The 17,403-nt window shown below is 51.8% G+C and overlaps 7 protein-coding genes across 7 annotated transcripts; 2 read left to right on the top strand and 5 right to left on the bottom strand.

Annotated features, from left to right (window-relative positions):
- Positions 1-111: 111 nt before the first annotated feature.
- On the bottom strand, positions 112-528 carry NECHADRAFT_122552 (uncharacterized protein; the record flags this gene model as incomplete). The annotated part of the gene is made up of 2 exons (XM_003048062.1): positions 112-275; positions 309-528. 2 exons carry the CDS (start codon positions 526-528, stop codon positions 112-114), a joined length of 384 nt encoding a protein of 127 aa, XP_003048108.1.
- A 588-nt stretch (positions 529-1,116) lies between these two features.
- Positions 1,117-2,242, bottom strand: NECHADRAFT_79923 (uncharacterized protein; the record flags this gene model as incomplete). Its single annotated transcript, XM_003048063.1, has 4 exons — positions 1,117-1,790; positions 1,842-1,866; positions 1,918-2,021; positions 2,083-2,242. 4 exons carry the CDS (start codon positions 2,240-2,242, stop codon positions 1,117-1,119), a joined length of 963 nt encoding a protein of 320 aa, XP_003048109.1.
- Positions 2,243-2,812: 570 nt separating this feature from the next.
- Positions 2,813-4,129, top strand: NECHADRAFT_39949 (uncharacterized protein; the record flags this gene model as incomplete). The annotated part of the gene is made up of 1 exon (XM_003047886.1): positions 2,813-4,129. The coding sequence occupies one exon, from the start codon at positions 2,813-2,815 to the stop codon at positions 4,127-4,129; it is 1,317 nt and encodes a 438-aa protein (XP_003047932.1).
- Positions 4,130-7,282: 3,153 nt separating this feature from the next.
- On the top strand, positions 7,283-8,380 carry NECHADRAFT_93232 (uncharacterized protein; the record flags this gene model as incomplete). Its single annotated transcript, XM_003047887.1, has 3 exons — positions 7,283-7,324; positions 7,379-7,973; positions 8,136-8,380. 3 exons carry the CDS (start codon positions 7,283-7,285, stop codon positions 8,378-8,380), a joined length of 882 nt encoding a protein of 293 aa, XP_003047933.1.
- A 332-nt stretch (positions 8,381-8,712) lies between these two features.
- On the bottom strand, positions 8,713-11,807 carry NECHADRAFT_79926 (uncharacterized protein; the record flags this gene model as incomplete). Its single annotated transcript, XM_003048064.1, has 3 exons — positions 8,713-9,239; positions 9,293-11,693; positions 11,802-11,807. The coding sequence occupies 3 exons, from the start codon at positions 11,805-11,807 to the stop codon at positions 8,713-8,715; spliced, it is 2,934 nt and encodes a 977-aa protein (XP_003048110.1).
- A 740-nt stretch (positions 11,808-12,547) lies between these two features.
- NECHADRAFT_68939 (uncharacterized protein) lies at positions 12,548-14,072 on the bottom strand (the record flags this gene model as incomplete). Its single annotated transcript, XM_003048065.1, has 4 exons — positions 12,548-12,716; positions 12,770-12,952; positions 13,001-13,387; positions 13,446-14,072. The coding sequence occupies 4 exons, from the start codon at positions 14,070-14,072 to the stop codon at positions 12,600-12,602; spliced, it is 1,314 nt and encodes a 437-aa protein (XP_003048111.1). The 3' UTR covers positions 12,548-12,599.
- An 887-nt stretch (positions 14,073-14,959) lies between these two features.
- NECHADRAFT_79928 (uncharacterized protein) lies at positions 14,960-16,308 on the bottom strand (the record flags this gene model as incomplete). The annotated part of the gene is made up of 5 exons (XM_003048066.1): positions 14,960-15,321; positions 15,373-15,503; positions 15,553-16,024; positions 16,072-16,108; positions 16,165-16,308. 5 exons carry the CDS (start codon positions 16,306-16,308, stop codon positions 14,960-14,962), a joined length of 1,146 nt encoding a protein of 381 aa, XP_003048112.1.
- Between the last annotated feature and the right edge of the window lie 1,095 nt (positions 16,309-17,403).

The following is a 17,403-nucleotide window of genomic DNA, read 5'->3' on the forward strand; positions in this document are numbered from 1 at the left end:
AGAAAAATACGAGAGGTGATTGAATAGAATATTCAAAGATTAATGATATTATTTCCCATTTTTATCTCCCATTTAGCTCCTGGTTAGGTTATAAAGTGAACCCGTGATTGGCTAAACAATGTGAACCGGCTTGCCGACCGTCGCGGGTTGGTTATCCTGTTTGACTATCTCGTCGAAAATCCTGAGCTCATGGGGACTAAGCGCCCAGCTGTTGCTCTCGAACCGGTCATTCTCCTTGTCGTGCCAATGGCTTACAGCTGTGCATCTGTGAGCCTCTGTAAATCCTGTTGTCAAGTGTTTTCACCCACGCATCTTCGGGTGTGGCTGTACTTTCCGTCCAAGATCGAACATCAAACCCAGGAGGACATCGTCAGACTTTCCAATGTGTGGGAAACCGTTCCAGAGACCATAGACGGCTCTTTTGTGGACGGTCTTGGAGATAGGCGCCGTTTTGTCGGTTTTGGGCAGGGGAAGAGCTTGCGCGGCGCTTATGAGCAGCAGGCCGAGTGCTGCGAAGGGGACCTTCATGGTGGTGATGGGAGGATGTGGACAGGAGGGGAAAGCAAGCTGCGACAGCCAAGGGCGTCAATAGGCCATTATAACACCATGTCGACAGTAGACCTGAGCTGTCTTCCCCTCTTTAACAAACTGAAAAGGACAGCTTGCTGGAGGCTCACTAGAGAAGCGCCGATGAAGATTACAGTTAAGTAGATTGGCGTTTCCCCTCCTGTACAGGATAACAATGCTTGAGAGTGGATCAAAACCACAACTCTAAGCTTAAACAATGAGAAGTCCCTGGACAACAGATCCATCCGCGGAGGGATGGTTTATCGGACAATGGGCGGAATACAGTACAACCGTTATTGGACGCTTGAACTTCTACTTCATGGGCATGAATGAACTGCTAGAGAGAGTCATGATGCATTGAACATTAAGAGGCGCATTAAGAAATACTGTGCATAAAGGACCGGAGATAAATAACTGGGTGATGAGAAAAAGGCCGAGATCCATCCATTGGGTGAGATACTGGCACATCTTGTGTGAGCATGTACTAAAGTCTTCTAGCTCCCTCCATTCACCCTGGTCTATGTGCTTGGAAGTACTGATACCTAATCCCTACAATAGTTCATCCTGCTTTACTCCTCGGGATATATACTCTCGATACAAATGCCGATGCTGCTCTAGAATCAACAGTGTCGCAGCTGTATGCGGTCCTAGCCGCGCAAAACTGGGTAACCACCCCCTGAAAGCCCATCTCAACCCCTCAGATCTCGTTAATTCTGTCATCATTCCGACTATGGAGCTTGAACCGCCCTGACTCATGGTGCGTGTCTTGATCACGTCGATGGGACTGCATATTGTTGTAGCGATGAGACCCGCGAGAACTGATGCAAGCAGTTGTGTCGGTGTACCATCCTTGAGGCTAAAGTTGTCCACTAGGGACTGCTTGATGCCATCATAGGAGGCAAGCTGGCAACTTGTCATGGCACCGGCCCGAATAGCGTTGGGAAAGACACCGCGGAGGTAGCCTTGGATGCCATCTGTCTTTGCGACGCGAACAAGGACGTCAAATACCGAGCGGTAGTTTTGTCGAAGAGACGGCGCAAGGGAGCGGTCGTTTTGCATGCGCACGTTGGCAAGATCGGCCGGATTTCCTACGAGGGCACCACATGCGCCGGATAGAAAGGCGCCTGGGAGGAGGATGGTCATGGGGGCTGGACCGCCGCCTTGTTTCGAAGACTGCTCCTTGATGGACTCGTAGATGGCGAATCTTGTGGATCCATAAGTCACTACATTCTGATATCAGCACGAGCGATGGTAATGATCAAGGGAAGACTGACATTGACGAAGCAAGCCTGCTGATAGCTATGCCTCGGGTTAGTAACTAGCATCTAATTGATCTTTGAAGCTACTTACACCGCGGTATAGACCAGAGACACCCTCATTGCGAAGGATATGGACTATCGTTTCCAGAACATTCTTTCTTTCAGACAACGGTGTAGCCTGTAGCCTGACCTTGACTAGAAATCATGACAAGTTAGTAACTCGGTATCCTGGAAGGCGAGTAAGGAAATCACCTACCTAAGTCGAGGGGATGTGAGCATATGACAGCCAGACATGATGCTGATCCGCCAAACCATTTCGGATATTGTATATTTTGCTTTGGTACCAAGATTTTGTGTTTATGGTGTTCTGTAAGAGCTGGAAGAGACTGAACGGCTACTTGGGTATCTTGCGCCATGATTGCGGAGTGCTCCAAGAATGGAGAGAAGCCGGATATGAAGTGGAACGAATGACTAGATCAACTGCCCTATTTGAAGTACTTTCAAGACAAACAACACTTCTCTATACATCAATCATAGCCCGAATACTCCTGACAAGTCGGCGTTTTCTATACCATGTCGGACCCGTGATGCCCCGGAACCGAGGGCGTTGCGCCACCGGAGCCGGCAAGGCCATCGGGGTCGGCGCTCAAGATGCCGTTGATATTATGGAAAAGGCGCCTGAATCGCCGAATCTTTATCCCTACCGGATTTGGAACGCCATTGAAAGATAATTGGGCGTTTGAAGTAGCCAATTCGGCTACTCAAGATGGAGGTCATTCTGGACACCCCCACACTTTGTCCGTTGAGTCGGCTATATGCCATGTTACTCCACAACTTGTCGCCGTCAACTACCTTGCGATTGAACTGGTGATTCGGCAACTAGAGTTCTTGTAAGTGCAGAAAGAATATCGTGCTGATGGATAAATGAAGCTCACATCTCCAGATATTCAGACTCAGTATCATCTCATCCTCAGATATCTTTCAACATGTCACGATCAGTAGCGAATCAACTCTGGCGCTTGAGTCGCCCTACCCTCTCATCCTCCCGGACTCAGGCTGGGCGGAGCCATGCCTTTTCAACAACAAGTCCACGGAGACTCATGGGGATGGCTGGCTTCACTGAGAACCAACTCATGGTTAGGGAAGCGGTGAGCCAGGTCTGCTCCGAGTTTCCCAACACCTACTGGCAGGAGCATGATCAGGAGGAGAAGGATCCCAAGGAGTTCCACGCTGCGCTGGCGAAGGATGGATGGCTGGGAATCGCACTTCCTGAATCCCTGGGAGGCTCGGGTTTGGGCATCTCTGAGGCGACTATGATGATGCAGACTATCACCGAGTCTGGAGCTGGAATGGCTGGCGCACAGTCAATCCACGCCAACGTCTATGCGACACAGCCCCTGGCCAAGTTTGGTTCTCAAGAACAGCTCGAAACAACAGTCCCCAACATTGTGTCTGGAAAGTGGCGAGTCTGCTTTGGTGTTACGGAGCCGAACGCCGGCCTCGACACACTCCGACTGGGTACCACAGCAAAGAAGAACTCGGACGGATCCTACAGTGTGACTGGTCAGAAGATCTGGATTACTTGCGCTCAAGTTGCCTCCAAGATGATTCTTCTTGCACGAACAACACCACTTGAGGAAGTTAAGAAGCCTAGTGAAGGCCTCTCCCTGTTCTCTATCGACCTGAACAGGGACCAGCCTGGTCTTGATCTGCGCAAGATTAAGAAGATGGGTGGTCGCGCTGTGGATGCTAATGAGGTGTTCTTCGACAACTACCAGATCCCTGCCAATTCTCTGATTGGTGAAGAGGGCAAGGGTTTCAAGATGATCCTTCATGGTATGAACGCTGAGCGATGTCTCCTTGCTGGCGAGGCTCTTGGCCTGGGTTATGCGGCCCTCAAGAAGGCCAGCGAATACGCCCGTGAGCGCGTCGTCTTCAAGCGCCAGATTGGAATGAACCAGGCCATCGCACACCCCCTTGCCGACGCATACATGAAGCTCGAGGGCGCCAAGCTGGCAACCTACCACGCAGCACGACTCTACGACCAGAGCAAGACAGACTCATCCATCCGACAAGACGAGGTGGGCGTCGCAGCCAACAGCGCCAAGTACATGGCTGCCGAGGCTGCATTTACAGCTTGCGAGAGAGCGGTTCTTACACACGGAGGTATGGGATATGCCATGGAGTATGATGTTGAGAGGTGGTTCCGCGAGTGTCTTGTGCCGAGGATTGCACCTATTAGCAGGGAGATGATTTTGAACTTTATCAGCGAGAGGGTGCTTCAACTTCCCAGGAGTTACTAGACAGGAGATAATTGTTTTAAAAAGTACATAGAATAGAAAACTTCTTGAGTAAAGTGGAAGTCTTTACACCATGGCTGGCAGATGGACTGCCACTTACACACTGAGTGAGGGGTATGTACACCCTAGCTATTCACACCGACGAGGCCTGTATGTTGATAAGGAGAATAAACTAGGTTAACCATGTCATGGAAACGATAAGGACAGCCAATAACTCCATATGGAATCCACCGACCCCATATCTCTTCCCCAAGAGCATCGATTGATCTCATCTTTCCTCGGTTACTTGACTCTTAGAAAAGTGGACCCATGACAATGTCATCGCCGGATGTCCCTCCCGAAGCATGGGACTTGCCTCTGACCAATTCTCGATCCATATAACAAGACATTCTCCCCCGGCTACTCTACCAAATAAGCCGAATGGCCAGTGTCATTGTTTGTTGATCCAAGCCAAGACACCGATCCATGCAACATGTTCTCATCTGCGGCTACCGATGACGCCTCGACGGCTACCGGCACTGTCAAGCGTGCCCGCGCGAAGCATGCATGCCGTGAGTGCAACTCTCGGCGGGTGAGGTGTAATGTCACAGAGTGCCATCCCTGCTCCAATTGTGCTTCTTCAGGGGTAAACTGTGAGGTGTTGCCGTCTCGTCGGGGGAGGTGAGTTGACTTGATAGTCCTTGTATTGGATATTTGTTTAACAATTAGTCCAGATATCCACGGAAGAACAAACGTCAGAAGCAGGTTGAGCAACAAAGACCTTCTGCCTTGAGCCCAAGTGTACAAGGCAGCGATGGGGGATTCCTCTCTCATCGACCGACATCGTCTGTTCATACAGTGGCTTCAGGCGCAACTCCTCATACTGAGAGAGATGCTGCTGATACCAGAATACCAGCCAGGAGCCCTTCACCTTCAACAGATTCAGCAGCACCTGGGACTCTTTTCTTTGGCGAATCTAACTTTCTCACCCTGGTACCTGGAATGCCCCGTATAGGAGAACAGCCTGACGAACAAGATGACCAAAATGGCAGCAAGCAAAAGGCCCGACTTCTCTTTCCCATCAACAGCACACCTCAGTCCATGCCCGAAGGTGCATCTCCAGCCAGTATCGATCGCCTCAGTGTAGGAACATCACGGTATCTCCGTGATGAGGGTGCCCTCACGTTGCCCGACCTACACGCCTGCACGCCCGCCTTACAAGCCTACTTCACCTGGTTTCATCCATGCTTCCCAATCCTGGATAGGGCAGAGTTCACTCGCCAACTGGCTGCGTCCGAGGTCTCATTCCTTTTAATGCAGTCCATGCTCTTCATCGGGGCAACGTACTGTGACAATGCGACCATCACCTCTATGGGGTTTACCGACAGAACAGAGGCCAAGTCGCTACTATACACACGAGCGAGGCTTCTGTTTCATGCCGACTGGGAAAAGGATGAGATTACCCTGATTCAATCACTGTTTCTTATGAGCTTCTGGCGCGGCGGCCCTTCTGATGTCAGAGATGTGCGGTATTGGTTGGGAGTAGTCATTGGCGTGGCAGAGTCATATGGACTCCATAGATCGTGAGTTGACACCTCTGACAAGTTTCAGGATGAGGAAACAGTGACTGACATCTTCCAGACCGAAGTTCACGACTAGAGATCCCCAAAAGGCTCGTCTTAGGAGGCGGATCTGGTGGTCTATCTACGTGAGTCACCTGCGCATATAATGAGATAACCCTCTAACCCATGCAGGTTCGAGAGCGACAAGCAGCTGCTTCGTTGGGACTTCCCAGCAGGATCAGAGATGACGACTGCGATATCGAGCCGCTGAGCCCGTCAGATCTGGAGTCTGAAACTGAACACCCGGACTTTTCACCCTTTGGCTGTTGTAAGCCGGAGCACATAACATATGCCATCAAGATGGTAGATATTGCACGAATACGTGAGTTACCATAGAGAGCTAAATTGGTGTGAAGCACTGACTCATCTGGAACAGTTGGCCGAGTAGTCGACGTGCACTTTTCGCCTGGCAGGCAACCGTCGACTCCTGAGCAGATCCAAGATGTCGGTGATGCACTCGAAGACTGGAGGGTAAACCTCCCAGAAGACATGAACCGCGGTGTCGAGGATGGTACCGCCTCAGTGTGGGCGCATCTGTTACACCTTGCCTATAAGTATGCAATCTCTGCCAATAGCCGAAGCCGTTGCTAACAGCATTTGCGCAGCCATCTTCGGATCCTCATCTATCGACACAAGTTTCTTAGATACGGCCAAGACGAACAGAGCGGGCAGATTGCTGTTGCGGCTGCATCTAAGATTAGCAGAATCGCCGAGGACATGCTCGCACAAGGAACGCTTCGCTATGGACAGATGCACTTGTAAGCTGGATAAGTAACTGAAAAGAAGTACCCATGCTGACCGGCTATTAGAATCACGAGTCTATTTGCCGCCCTCTGCATCCATGCCATCAGCATACGACGAGGCGTGGATGTATCTCGCCGCATCGCTGAGCATCGTGCGCAGATGTGCCTCCTTGGCCTGCAAGAGATCCAGAAATACTGGAGGATCAACAACAACGTGCTGGACTTGTTTCTCCAATACCTCGACGTATCAATTGCCCAGCGACTACACGGCGCAACACGGAGCGACGCACCCATTCACAGCATCGCCGACCTTGAATCAGGAGCGACTTCGGATGACCAGCAAGGAAGTGCAGATGCAGCCAGCCCAGCAGAGCAGACACATGACTTTCCCACCCCGCAGACGCAGGCCCAGACAAGAGTCTTTGAAGACCAATACTTTAATCTTTTATACGGACCCTGGGAGGGCGATGACGGCATGGCGGATCTCGGTCTTGTGTTGCAGGCGAATGATCCAATGCAGATGGAGAGTCTCAATATCCTGGGCCGTTCGCGGTGAATCAAACTCCGGAGATGATATCCGAATCTTTGGTGAAGACCGGCTACTTCGGTTACTTGGAGGGGAGCTCAAGTAGCCGAGACCGCGGCCGGGAGCCCCGGTTCCACCTCCGTTCTCCACCCGGACCATGACCGAAATGACTCCGTCGTCTTGTTGGTTGGTTACCGATTCAGTATTATACATACATGAATTCCCGCTTGACCAGGGCCTTTAACTGAACCTATTCATCTATTGTCAGCCATTGAGAAGCGGGATCATGATGACGAAATCGATTCACCTCCGTCAAGCCGGGCGCATTGTTCAGGCAGCTTCATGCCAGCGACGAGGCTTCACAGTCTCCTCACGTTTGCAGAAGGCCACAGCTGCAGATGCTGCATCTTATCTTCTTGAGAACTTTGCCGACAAATCTGTTGTCCGCCGTCAACTCATTGACGCCAACCAATTACAAAAGCTCGCCCTGACACTTGGTCGCCCCAACCTCAACGGAACAGACGTCTCTGAGAATGCGCCAGTAGCTGGAACTCCTGTACCTCCGGGGTATCATCTAGCGTATTTCACGCCAAATGGCACCGAGGGGGATCTGGGTGCGGACGGGACGGACAGGACTTTTAATGCGTCTGCCCCATTCACGAGGAGAATGTGGGCCGGTGGAAAGATGCAGTGGGCAGAGCCGTCAAGTGGTGCTTTCCTCCGAGTTGGAGATGAGGTTGAAGAGCGGACGAGGTTATTGAGTGCTGTTCCTAAGAAGAGTCGCTCAGCGGGAGAAATGGTTCTGGTTGAGGTTGAGAAGGAGTTCTGGGGACCAAAAGGCTTGGCGTTGACTGATCGCCGATCATGGGTCTTTCGACCTGAGATCGACCTCAATGCCGTCAAAGAGCCGCCAAAACGGCTTGAGAACGTCGGTCGTGGTCCGTCCTCTGTGAAGGATCTGGCAACCAAGAGCGAGGGTATATCCTCTGAACCATCTATACACAATCATTTACTGACAATAGCAGGCGCTCCCATCCGAGAACTTCGATGGTCACCAGTTGGCCTATTCAGATTCTCTGCTCTCACATTCAACGGCCACATGATTCACTACAACGAAGACTGGACTCGTAACGTGGAAGATCACCCCGGCCTGGTGGTTCATGGACCTCTGAACCTAATCAACCTCCTGAACTATTGGCGCGACATCCATGGAAATGGAGAGGGTCCTAAAGATATCAAGTATCGGGCCATGTCGCCTTTGTATGCAGGTGAGACGTACAACATCCGGACGGATGGTGTGCAAGATGCCGAGGGTGGCAAGGTTTGGGATGTGCTGGTGGAAAAGAATGGGACTGTTTGCATGAAGAGCGAGATATCAGCTTAAAATGAGCCCTCGGACTCTACGTATAATTGAAGAATCTGTCTAGTCTCAAGTACGACTCTTTGCATCGTATCGTGTCATGGCAGTTGTCGGCGTTTCTGAGATGCATGCCACAACCAGCTTGCGTTACGGCGATATGTGACATCTTGCTAAGAAAGATTCTATTTGCTATGTACTATGTAGAGAGCTCACTGTGTCTAGGAATAGAAAGATAAAGATATAAACAGTGAGAAAGGAAAGGCTGAGGAATGACAAACTGAGTGCCCAAATGTACAGTGCTATAATTGAGATGGGTTCAGTCTACCGAAGACTATCCTGCTCAACAAACTATAAAATTATTCTTGAACGCTGAAAGCATCCTCAAGCAGCTGCTTCTCCTCCGCCTCATGCCTCTTTTTCAATCCAGTAGCTGGGCTAGCACTAACAGCCCTTCCAGCATACAACACCCTCCTTGCCGACAGACTATCCGACTCGCGGAGAACAGCCTCCAAACGATCTCGAATATAATGCCAGGCTCCACCATTGTAATACTCTTCTTGCGCCCAGACGATGTTCTGTGCGTTGGGGTACTTTTCCAAATTGGCCTTGACTTCACGCCAGGGGAAAGGATGCAGTTCCTCGATACGTGTGATGGCTGTGTCGCGGAGGCCGTTGGAGGCTCTGTGCTTGACCAAAGAGGCGTAGACTTGGCCGGAACAGAAGATAACACGGGAGATCTTGTCCTCACTGTCTATTCCGCCGGCTTCGTGTTCTGGGTCAGCAAGAACTGGCTGGAAGGTGGCAGAGGGATCAGTGAAGAGGGAGATGTCGGATCTGGCGATGGGATGGCGGAGCAGAGACTTTGAGAAGAAGATGACCAATGCTAGATATTGCTGTTAGTTGGCGTACTCAAATGGTAGGATATTGTAGACTTACGCTTGCGATATTCTCGCTTCAGTTGACGACGCAGCACATGGAAGTAGTTTGCCGGCGACGTCATGCAAACAATTTCCACGTTGGAATCCTGATGTGCTCGATCAATGGCGTCTTCACTCGGCCATGATCTGCCCTCCTCATTGCACATCAACAAGAATCTCTCCAACCGAGCAGACGAATGCTCTGCACCCTGGCCATCATACCCGTGAGGCAGGGAGAGAACGATGCCTGACCGATCCAGCCACTTGGATTCTCCGGCAACGATAAAGTTGTCCAGCATCACCTGGGCATTGTTGGCAAAGTCACCGAATTGGGCTTCCCACATAACGAGGGGGTTTGGGTCTGCGAGGGTCACGCCGTATTCAAAACCGAGGGCACCAAACTCGCTAAGAGGTGAGTTGATGGCTTCGTAGGGGGCTTGCTCCTCAGAAAGAGTGTTCAAAGGCGTCCATGTCTCGCCAGTGGCTTGGTTGTGTAGGACAGAGTGACGCTGTGAGAACGTTCCGCGCTGGACATCCTGACCTGTGAGACGAATAGAGTGGCCTTCGAGACAGAGGGTTCCGAAAGCCAATGCCTCGGCAGTAGACCAATCAACAGAACCTTCGTCAAAGCTGCTCAATCGTCCGGCAAGAATGCGCTGCAAGCTTTGATGGAGCTCAAAGCCTTCAGGCACGCTGTTGACTTTGTCTGCGATAGACTTGAGCGTGGAATGCTCAACGGCTGTTTGAGTGACAGGATACTTCTCAACCGCTAATGAAGCCGGCGAAGGAAGAGAATCCCAACCAGGCGGAAAGTTCTTTCTCTCCGAGACGTAAGTCTTGCTGTCCTCAAAGTTCTCATTGAGTCTATCCCACACCCACTTCCTCTGCTCCTCGATCTCAGCAGCGGTGAAAGTACCCTCTTGCACAAGCTTGTTGATGTACAGCTCCAATGTCGGAGTTTGATCAGCGACCTGCTTGTACATCATAGGTTGCGTAAAGTTGGGCTGGTCGAATTCATTGTGGCCGAACTTGCGGTAGCAGACGAGATCGATGACAATGTCCTCTTGGAAGCGAGCTCTCCAGTCGGCGGCGAGTTGGCAAACAAAAGTGACGGCTTCGACGTCGTCGGCATTAACGTGAATAATCGGCGAGTCGGTGTATTTCGCCAGATCCGAGGCGTAGGGAGTGGATCGCGAGCACTCGGCATCAGTTGTAAATCCAATCTGGTTGTTGACGATGATGCGAATGGTGCCGCCGACATCATATCCGTCAAGTCTTGAGAGACCAAGAGTTTCGTAGACGACTCCCTGACCAGCAAAAGCAGCATCACCGTGCAGGGCAAGGCACATGGCACGAGTGCGGTCCTTGTCACCGCGAAGCTTCTGAGTGGCATAGGCAGAACCAGTTGCGACAGGATCGACGGCTTCGAGATGCGATGGGTTGGCGAGGAGGGATAGAGATACGCGATGGCCTTCAGGAGTGATGCGATGACCATCATGTCCCAGGTGGTACTTGACATCACCAGCCATTCCAGGAAGATCAGCTGTTACTCGCCCCGAAAACTCGGCGAGGATGGCTTCACGCGGCTTGCCATAGACGGTACCCAACATAGTCAACCTTCCTCGATGACAGCTCCCAATCACAATATCCTCAATACCGTGAACATCGACACTCTGGTCAATAAGAGAAGTAACACCAGGAGCAAGACCCTCAGCGCCATCAAGACCGAACCGCTTCTCGGTGGGAAATTTGGTAGCAATGAAGCGCTCAAAGCCAGTGCTCCAGATGAGACTATCCAGGATGCGCTTCTTCTCATCCGGGGAGAACTTGAAAGGAGTAGGCACTTCGAGTCTTTCACGAAGCCATTCGCGTTTCTCCGCGCTTGGGATGTGTGAATATTCGATGCCGTAGTTGCCGCAGTACACCGACTCATACGCGGACACAATCTCCCTGAGAGTCATCGACTTGCGGCCTTGAGCTGCGAAATGAGGCATAAGGTCTGGGCCAAGAGCGAATTCCCGGTTCATGTCAGCGGCGGTGAAGCCGTGATAGGCGGGGTTCAACTCTTCCGGATGCTCGGCGTGAGGTGCTTGGCCATTCTTGCGAAGCCCAAGGGGGTCGATGTTGGCGACATGATGTCCATGTGATTGATACGCAGTAACAAGTTTGCTCAACTTTAGCTGATCCGTCACTTGGTTACCTTGTGACGGATGAACTTGAGACTGCAGAGCTGGATCCCGAGGCGATAGATAGCCAGGAGGAAGTTGGACAGCCTGGGCGGGTGACCGTGATCTATCCTCCATGTTGCGGAAGTAGGTCCTCCATGAAACATGGACAGACTCTGGTGACTCTCTCCAAGACTGATACATCTCGTCAATGTATGAAGCAGCACCTCCCTGGAGGAAGGACTCCGCCTGTGTCTAAACAGTGTAAGTCACACGTAAAAGACCTTGCTAACAAGTGCAGTGTACTGACTGGAGGCTCCGAAGGAGCTATCGCCTCTGCATGCGCAGTAGCATAATTCCTACCTCCATCTTTTCTGATGGTCTGGGTAGTTTTGAGCGTCGTGAGGCCTCGTGTGAGTTGGTGCTGGCAACAGACTCCACGAACAAGCCTCCTACCGCCGACAGAAGCAGAACGAGCTGACCGCAGCATAATGATGGAGATTAATGATGCTCAAAGTGTGAAACGACCTTGTAAAAATCCCATTGGGGTACAAGATGGATCAAAGATCGGATCGAAGCAAGTCATTCATGGAGGTCGGGACTTGTATCCAGGCCAAGATCCATGCAGCCCGCGGCAATGCCGTGACAACATCCACGGCAATCTCATGGCTATAGATAAGTGACCCGAAGGCTAGGCTAGTTGGCAAAGGCGTTTAGAGGCGGATAGCTGGATGAAGCCCAGAATGGGCGAATCATGGGAGACAGAAGGAAGCTTTTCGGGTGCGACATCCGAGGGTGAGTGAGCGAGAGGCGGAGATTCGAGGAGCTCGCTTTGTCGGTCTTTTAGTGACCGAGTAGCCGACTCACCATAGCGAATGGCGGAACCTTGGGAATGGCCTCCTGTTATGCAACTTGTAAACAACATGCATTGAGCATGGTATTCTTGCGGTCCTAGATATGCCATGGGGCCTGGAAGAGGAAAATTGAACAAGTTTTTCACTTGTGAAGTATCATGATTTGGTAGATATTGACAGTCGACGCCTGTATTAAGTCCAAGTCTACAAAAAGCGCCAATCCATGCAGCCCTTCACAGACAAGTTACGCCTGAGCCCGTAAAATCCTCATTTTTACTACAATACAAATACTATGGGGTGGCTTCCATTAAGCGAGAAGCATCCGAGAAGGATCCTCGATATACTGCTTTACAATGTTGAGGAAGCTGACAGCCTCCCGACCATCAATGAGACGGTGATCATACGTCAAGCTAATGTACATCATCTGTGAAACGCGGCATTAGCTTGTGAAACGGAGGAAAAATTGTGTAGACTTACAGGTCGAATTTCGGCCTGGCCGTTGATGGCCATGACACGCTGTTGGATACCGTTCATGTTGAAGACGGCAGACTGGGGGTAGTTGATGACGGGGGTACCAAACATGGAACCAAAGATACCGGGGTTGCTGATGGAGTAGTTGCCGCCTTCGAGATCGTCCATGGTGAGCTTTGCATCGCGGGCCTTTATACAGTTAGCGCATTCATCACTCTTGTGCTTCTGTATGCTCACCTTCTTGGCCAGAGCAGCAACCTCTCGCTCCAGCTCAACAATGCTCAGAGTATGTGTGTTCCTCAACACAGGTGTCACAAGACCCTTGGGCGCTGAAACAGCGATACTGATATCGACATAGTCTCGCCATGTAGTAACCTCCTTGTCTGTGTCAATGGCAGCGTTGATCTGAGGAATCTCCAAAGCAGCTAGAGTAGTGGCCTTGGTAAAGGCACCCATGTAACCAAGGCGCACACCGTACTTCTCGGCAACTTCTTCCTTGTACTTGGCTCGCCATGCCATGAGGTTGGTCATGTCGACTTCTTGGATGGTGGTGAGGGAGGCGCATGTGTTTTGGGACTGCTTGAGGCGGCTTGCGATGGTCCGTCGCATACGGCTCATTTTCTCCTGCGAAACAAGTCCCATTAGCTATGGACATGGCGATTGTGATATTTCAAACACTTACAACTCGTTCAGTTCTTGCGGGACCTTCGGTGAATGCGCTCGCGGGAGCGGCAGGTTCGGGCTTGGGTGCAGGCTTCGACTCGGCAGGCTTCTTCGTGGCTCTGGGAGGCTCATGAGGAGGCGTCTGCTCCTTGGTATGGTTCTCTTCGGCCTTTTCAGGCTCGGATGGCTTCGCCTCTTGCTTGGGCTCCTCCTTGGGTGGCTGTTGAGCCTCTCCCTCGCTCTTAGGAACGCTGGCCTCGCCGCCCGTCACGATGCGCGCAAGGTCTTGACCAACAACAACAGTATCTCCCTCGGCAGCAAAGTATTCGGCTATGACGGCAGTCTCGGGGGCAGGAACGGAAATGTCGATCTTGTCGGTCTCGATGCTGGCAAGTTCCTCGTCGGCCTCAATGGTCTCGCCGACTTTCTTGGGCAAGCTGGCCAGTGTGCCCTCGTTAAGGGACTCAGCCATCGGGGGCACCTTGACGATGAGCTCGCCATTGAGGACTCTCGAGAAGCCAAACAGGCGACGCTGGGTGTCGATTGCGCCGCGATGGCAGATGAAGGCATTCGCATGGGTTCGAGGGATTGCGCGCGAGAGGCCGGCGAGGCCAGCGACGGCCTTGAATCGTATAGCAGAAGCCATCTTGACTCTGGTCCGTAGATTGATGGTGATAAGAAAGAACAGAGACACAGCTTGCGGGGAAGATCAAGTCGGGATTAATCTAACCGAGCTTCTTCGAGCATCGCACGGACTTTCTCTCTTGGTGTTGCGATTGAGCGGGCAAAGGGAGAAAGGTAATGGTTCGACATGAGTAAAAGAACCTTGGTTAAGAGTCAGAGGCTTTACAAGTCCGAGGAAAGTCAAGTCGACGTCAGGATGCTAAAGCTACGTACCCTCGGCGAATGGTGAGTCTACAATTCCAAACGGCTAAACGATAATATTCGGACGCCGGACATTGAAACCCGGCGTTTGTGAAGCCGTGAGAAAGGATTACATTGCCGAGCTCGGCTATTACGTGCTTTTTGCCCAGCATTTATTGCCTTTAAATACCTCTGAGCTGAAGACTAGGTCGGTTCAAGATCCTCTCTGCCGAAGATTCAGATCGAAACGAGATGGCTCCTGTCACCATGTCAAGGACTGCCGCAGCTTGGCTTCGAGGCTAGCGCAGCCTTGGCCTATCACCTCGGTGAGTCAAGGTGGGCGCCGTTACAACACTGTTTGCTCAGTGATACCTCAAGCACCGTGTCTTTCGGTCCTGAATGGAACCAGACACTGTACGAGTCTGCAGGTCGGAGGCACACCTCGGAACGCCACCTGCATCGATCGGTACCGACCTGCTGGTTCATCAACCCAGTCACCTGGAATGGGGCACTAGGATATGTCTTGTCTACAACAAGCATTGCTGATCAACTCTCTCGGCAAGTTCCATGCGCATATTCAACGGTATTGCATTTGGTATCTCTGTATCAAATCATGCTCTAATAGCAGACAAAACGCCTAGGGTCGCCCCTTGTCCCAGCTCATAGTCGTCATATCCGTTCGACATTTACTGCCGTCTCATTATGTACGTGGATACCACCGCCCTGCTCCAGATCCTGAAAGTCCCGGGATGACGTGTACTTTCGCCAAGGGCTCGATATCACCGTCTGCGCGCTGTGCGGCCAGTCGGGCGCGTCAAAGTCTGACGGTCCAGGATCGATTCCCGGTGTGAGCTCGTGTGTTGAGCTCGAGCCGTCGCCGTCGCGCTCTTTGGTCTTGGTGATGCCTGTGAGCTTGATGCCGTTGCTGAAAGGCGCGCTGGCTTTGGTTGATTGGCCGCCACCGCTGTTGGAACTGAGGAATGATCCCGGGAGGATCTTTCGGGCGATCGGTCGGAGCATCGGTAGGGAAGCTGTTACATTGATCAGTGACCCGTCAACCATGTCAAGACATGACAGCATACCAGCTATTACGGCCAGGTTGCATTCCGCGATGGACCAAGCGTAGTGAGGACCGAATTGCAGCGTCGGCTCTGGCGAGTCCGATTTGTACCTGAACGATTCGATGAGGACGAAGATTGAGGCGAGGCAGGTCCTAGATACCAGTCAGCGAGACTCTAGTAAGCCTCAAGCTGCACACTTACACAGCGCCAAACGCGAACAAGGCGATGACGGCCACCTTTTGACCCTTCGGTAGATGAAGCCTGCCGACTTCGATGGCGGGCAGCGCGAGGATGGCGCAGTCGATCAGGACGTGAGTCAGGACGGTCGAGAAGAAGAAGGCGGATTCGCGAACGTGACACTTTTGAGTCTTTGTCTCCAGGGGCTCTTCCCAAAAGGCTGAAGTGGGAATGCATTGGAGCGTCACCATGAAGAGTCGAAGGAAGAACCAGCTGACGGTAACGGCCGAGAGGACCTGAATCGGGACGCGAATGTCGGAATATTGAAAGAGTCGCCAGTAAAAGGTGAGAATCGCAAACTTGGAAAAGGCGATGGCAAAGGTGTAGGTCATGCTTGTGCACCAGATCTGCAACCAAGCAGTCCGCTGCTTGTCGGCGTACGTATAGTCCTTGGAGAGGTTGTAGTCCATCGGTCGGCCGAGTCCATTGCGAATCCCTACACGATGTTAGAAGAGCTATGATCGAGGAGCGAGCAGCGCATACAAATCATGCCATTGATCAAGAGCGCCAATGAACCGATCTAAAAAATGAGGTTATTCAGAATATTCGCGCATCCATAGTCGAGTCGCGACATACCCAGCCCACAATAGCAAACACATCGTCCCAGCCATATCCAGTCTTTGTGATTCGACGCGAGAGGAGTCGTAGGAGGAGGGCAGCAGTAGCCAGAGGGAGCGTCACGGCGGCTGCGGCGATGATATTGGGGGTATCATCCCTCATGGTGATGCATGATTGTGGGTATCGAGACGGTCCCGCATGAGCGTGTAGTCGATGGACGACAAGCAGAAGCAAGTATTGACGAAATGGAGACAAGAAGAGGGTCGACAGGGCACTTGACAGCTATGTAAACTTCTAGAATGACTCGAGGTGTGTCAAAGGTTTTCCTGCTTTCTCCAGACCCCCGTCAGGCTCCAAGGACACAACAGGTCACATCATTAGGGGACCCCCATGGGGAGAGGATTGATGCTGTGGAGGGACGGATCGCTCCCCGGCCTGGGAATCCCCTCCAAGTGTGGTTTCTAGCCCCTCGCGGCAAACATGGTGATAGGTCAGACTCCTGCGAGGATGCAGATCATGGTGGCGACGGATCCTGGCACTCGGAACCGCTCACGCGCGGCGAAATTGCAACAGCCTTCGCCTCGGCCTGTCCGCCGCCTTCTTGTTCTTGTCTAGCGGGTGTTTGTTCAGCTGCAAGGATGGTGATTGTAATGATTGTCGAGGATGCTCATGTAACAAACCATGTGCCTGCATAATCGCAGCCTTCATGCATATCCCTTGCTGTCTCGGGGCTCAATACCACGTCTTCCGACCGATCCGAATTTTGTTCTTCACAAGGATTTTTTTCGTAAGGGGTTTTTGTCAGCCAACATCGTGGGGCGGCATGCAATATCGGCTTTTGCAGCATCAAATGAAAAAGGCGCATGAACCGGTGGGATGACCGTTGAGAATTTGGATTCGCGACAGCTTCTCTTCTAGAAACTTTACATGAGTAAACTAACCAAATCAGAGTCTAGGCAAGCTCGAAAGAAACAGATCAAACTTAAAAAAGACACTGGAAAACCCAAAATCATTCTTCGAATCCCCTCCCCCGCAAGGAAGCCCCCCATCGGCGTTTAGCTCCCGGGTGACCGTCACGGCGGCTCAGGCCACGAGCTAGACAAGGCCCCCGGCCGTTGAAATAACCGCGAAATTCCCAAACCCTTGCTTGATGATAAGGGTTGAGGCTTTTAATGCTTCCCCTCCCATGTGGCAGCAAGGTTTCACTGTACACCGTCAGTCTGACCAAACTTGTCGACGCCGCTTGTTGAAACCTCA

This window comes from Fusarium vanettenii (assembly GCF_000151355.1).
Source record: "Fusarium vanettenii 77-13-4 chromosome 5 genomic scaffold NECHAsca_12_chr5_2_0, whole genome shotgun sequence".
Classification (NCBI taxonomy): domain Eukaryota; kingdom Fungi; phylum Ascomycota; class Sordariomycetes; order Hypocreales; family Nectriaceae; genus Fusarium; species Fusarium vanettenii.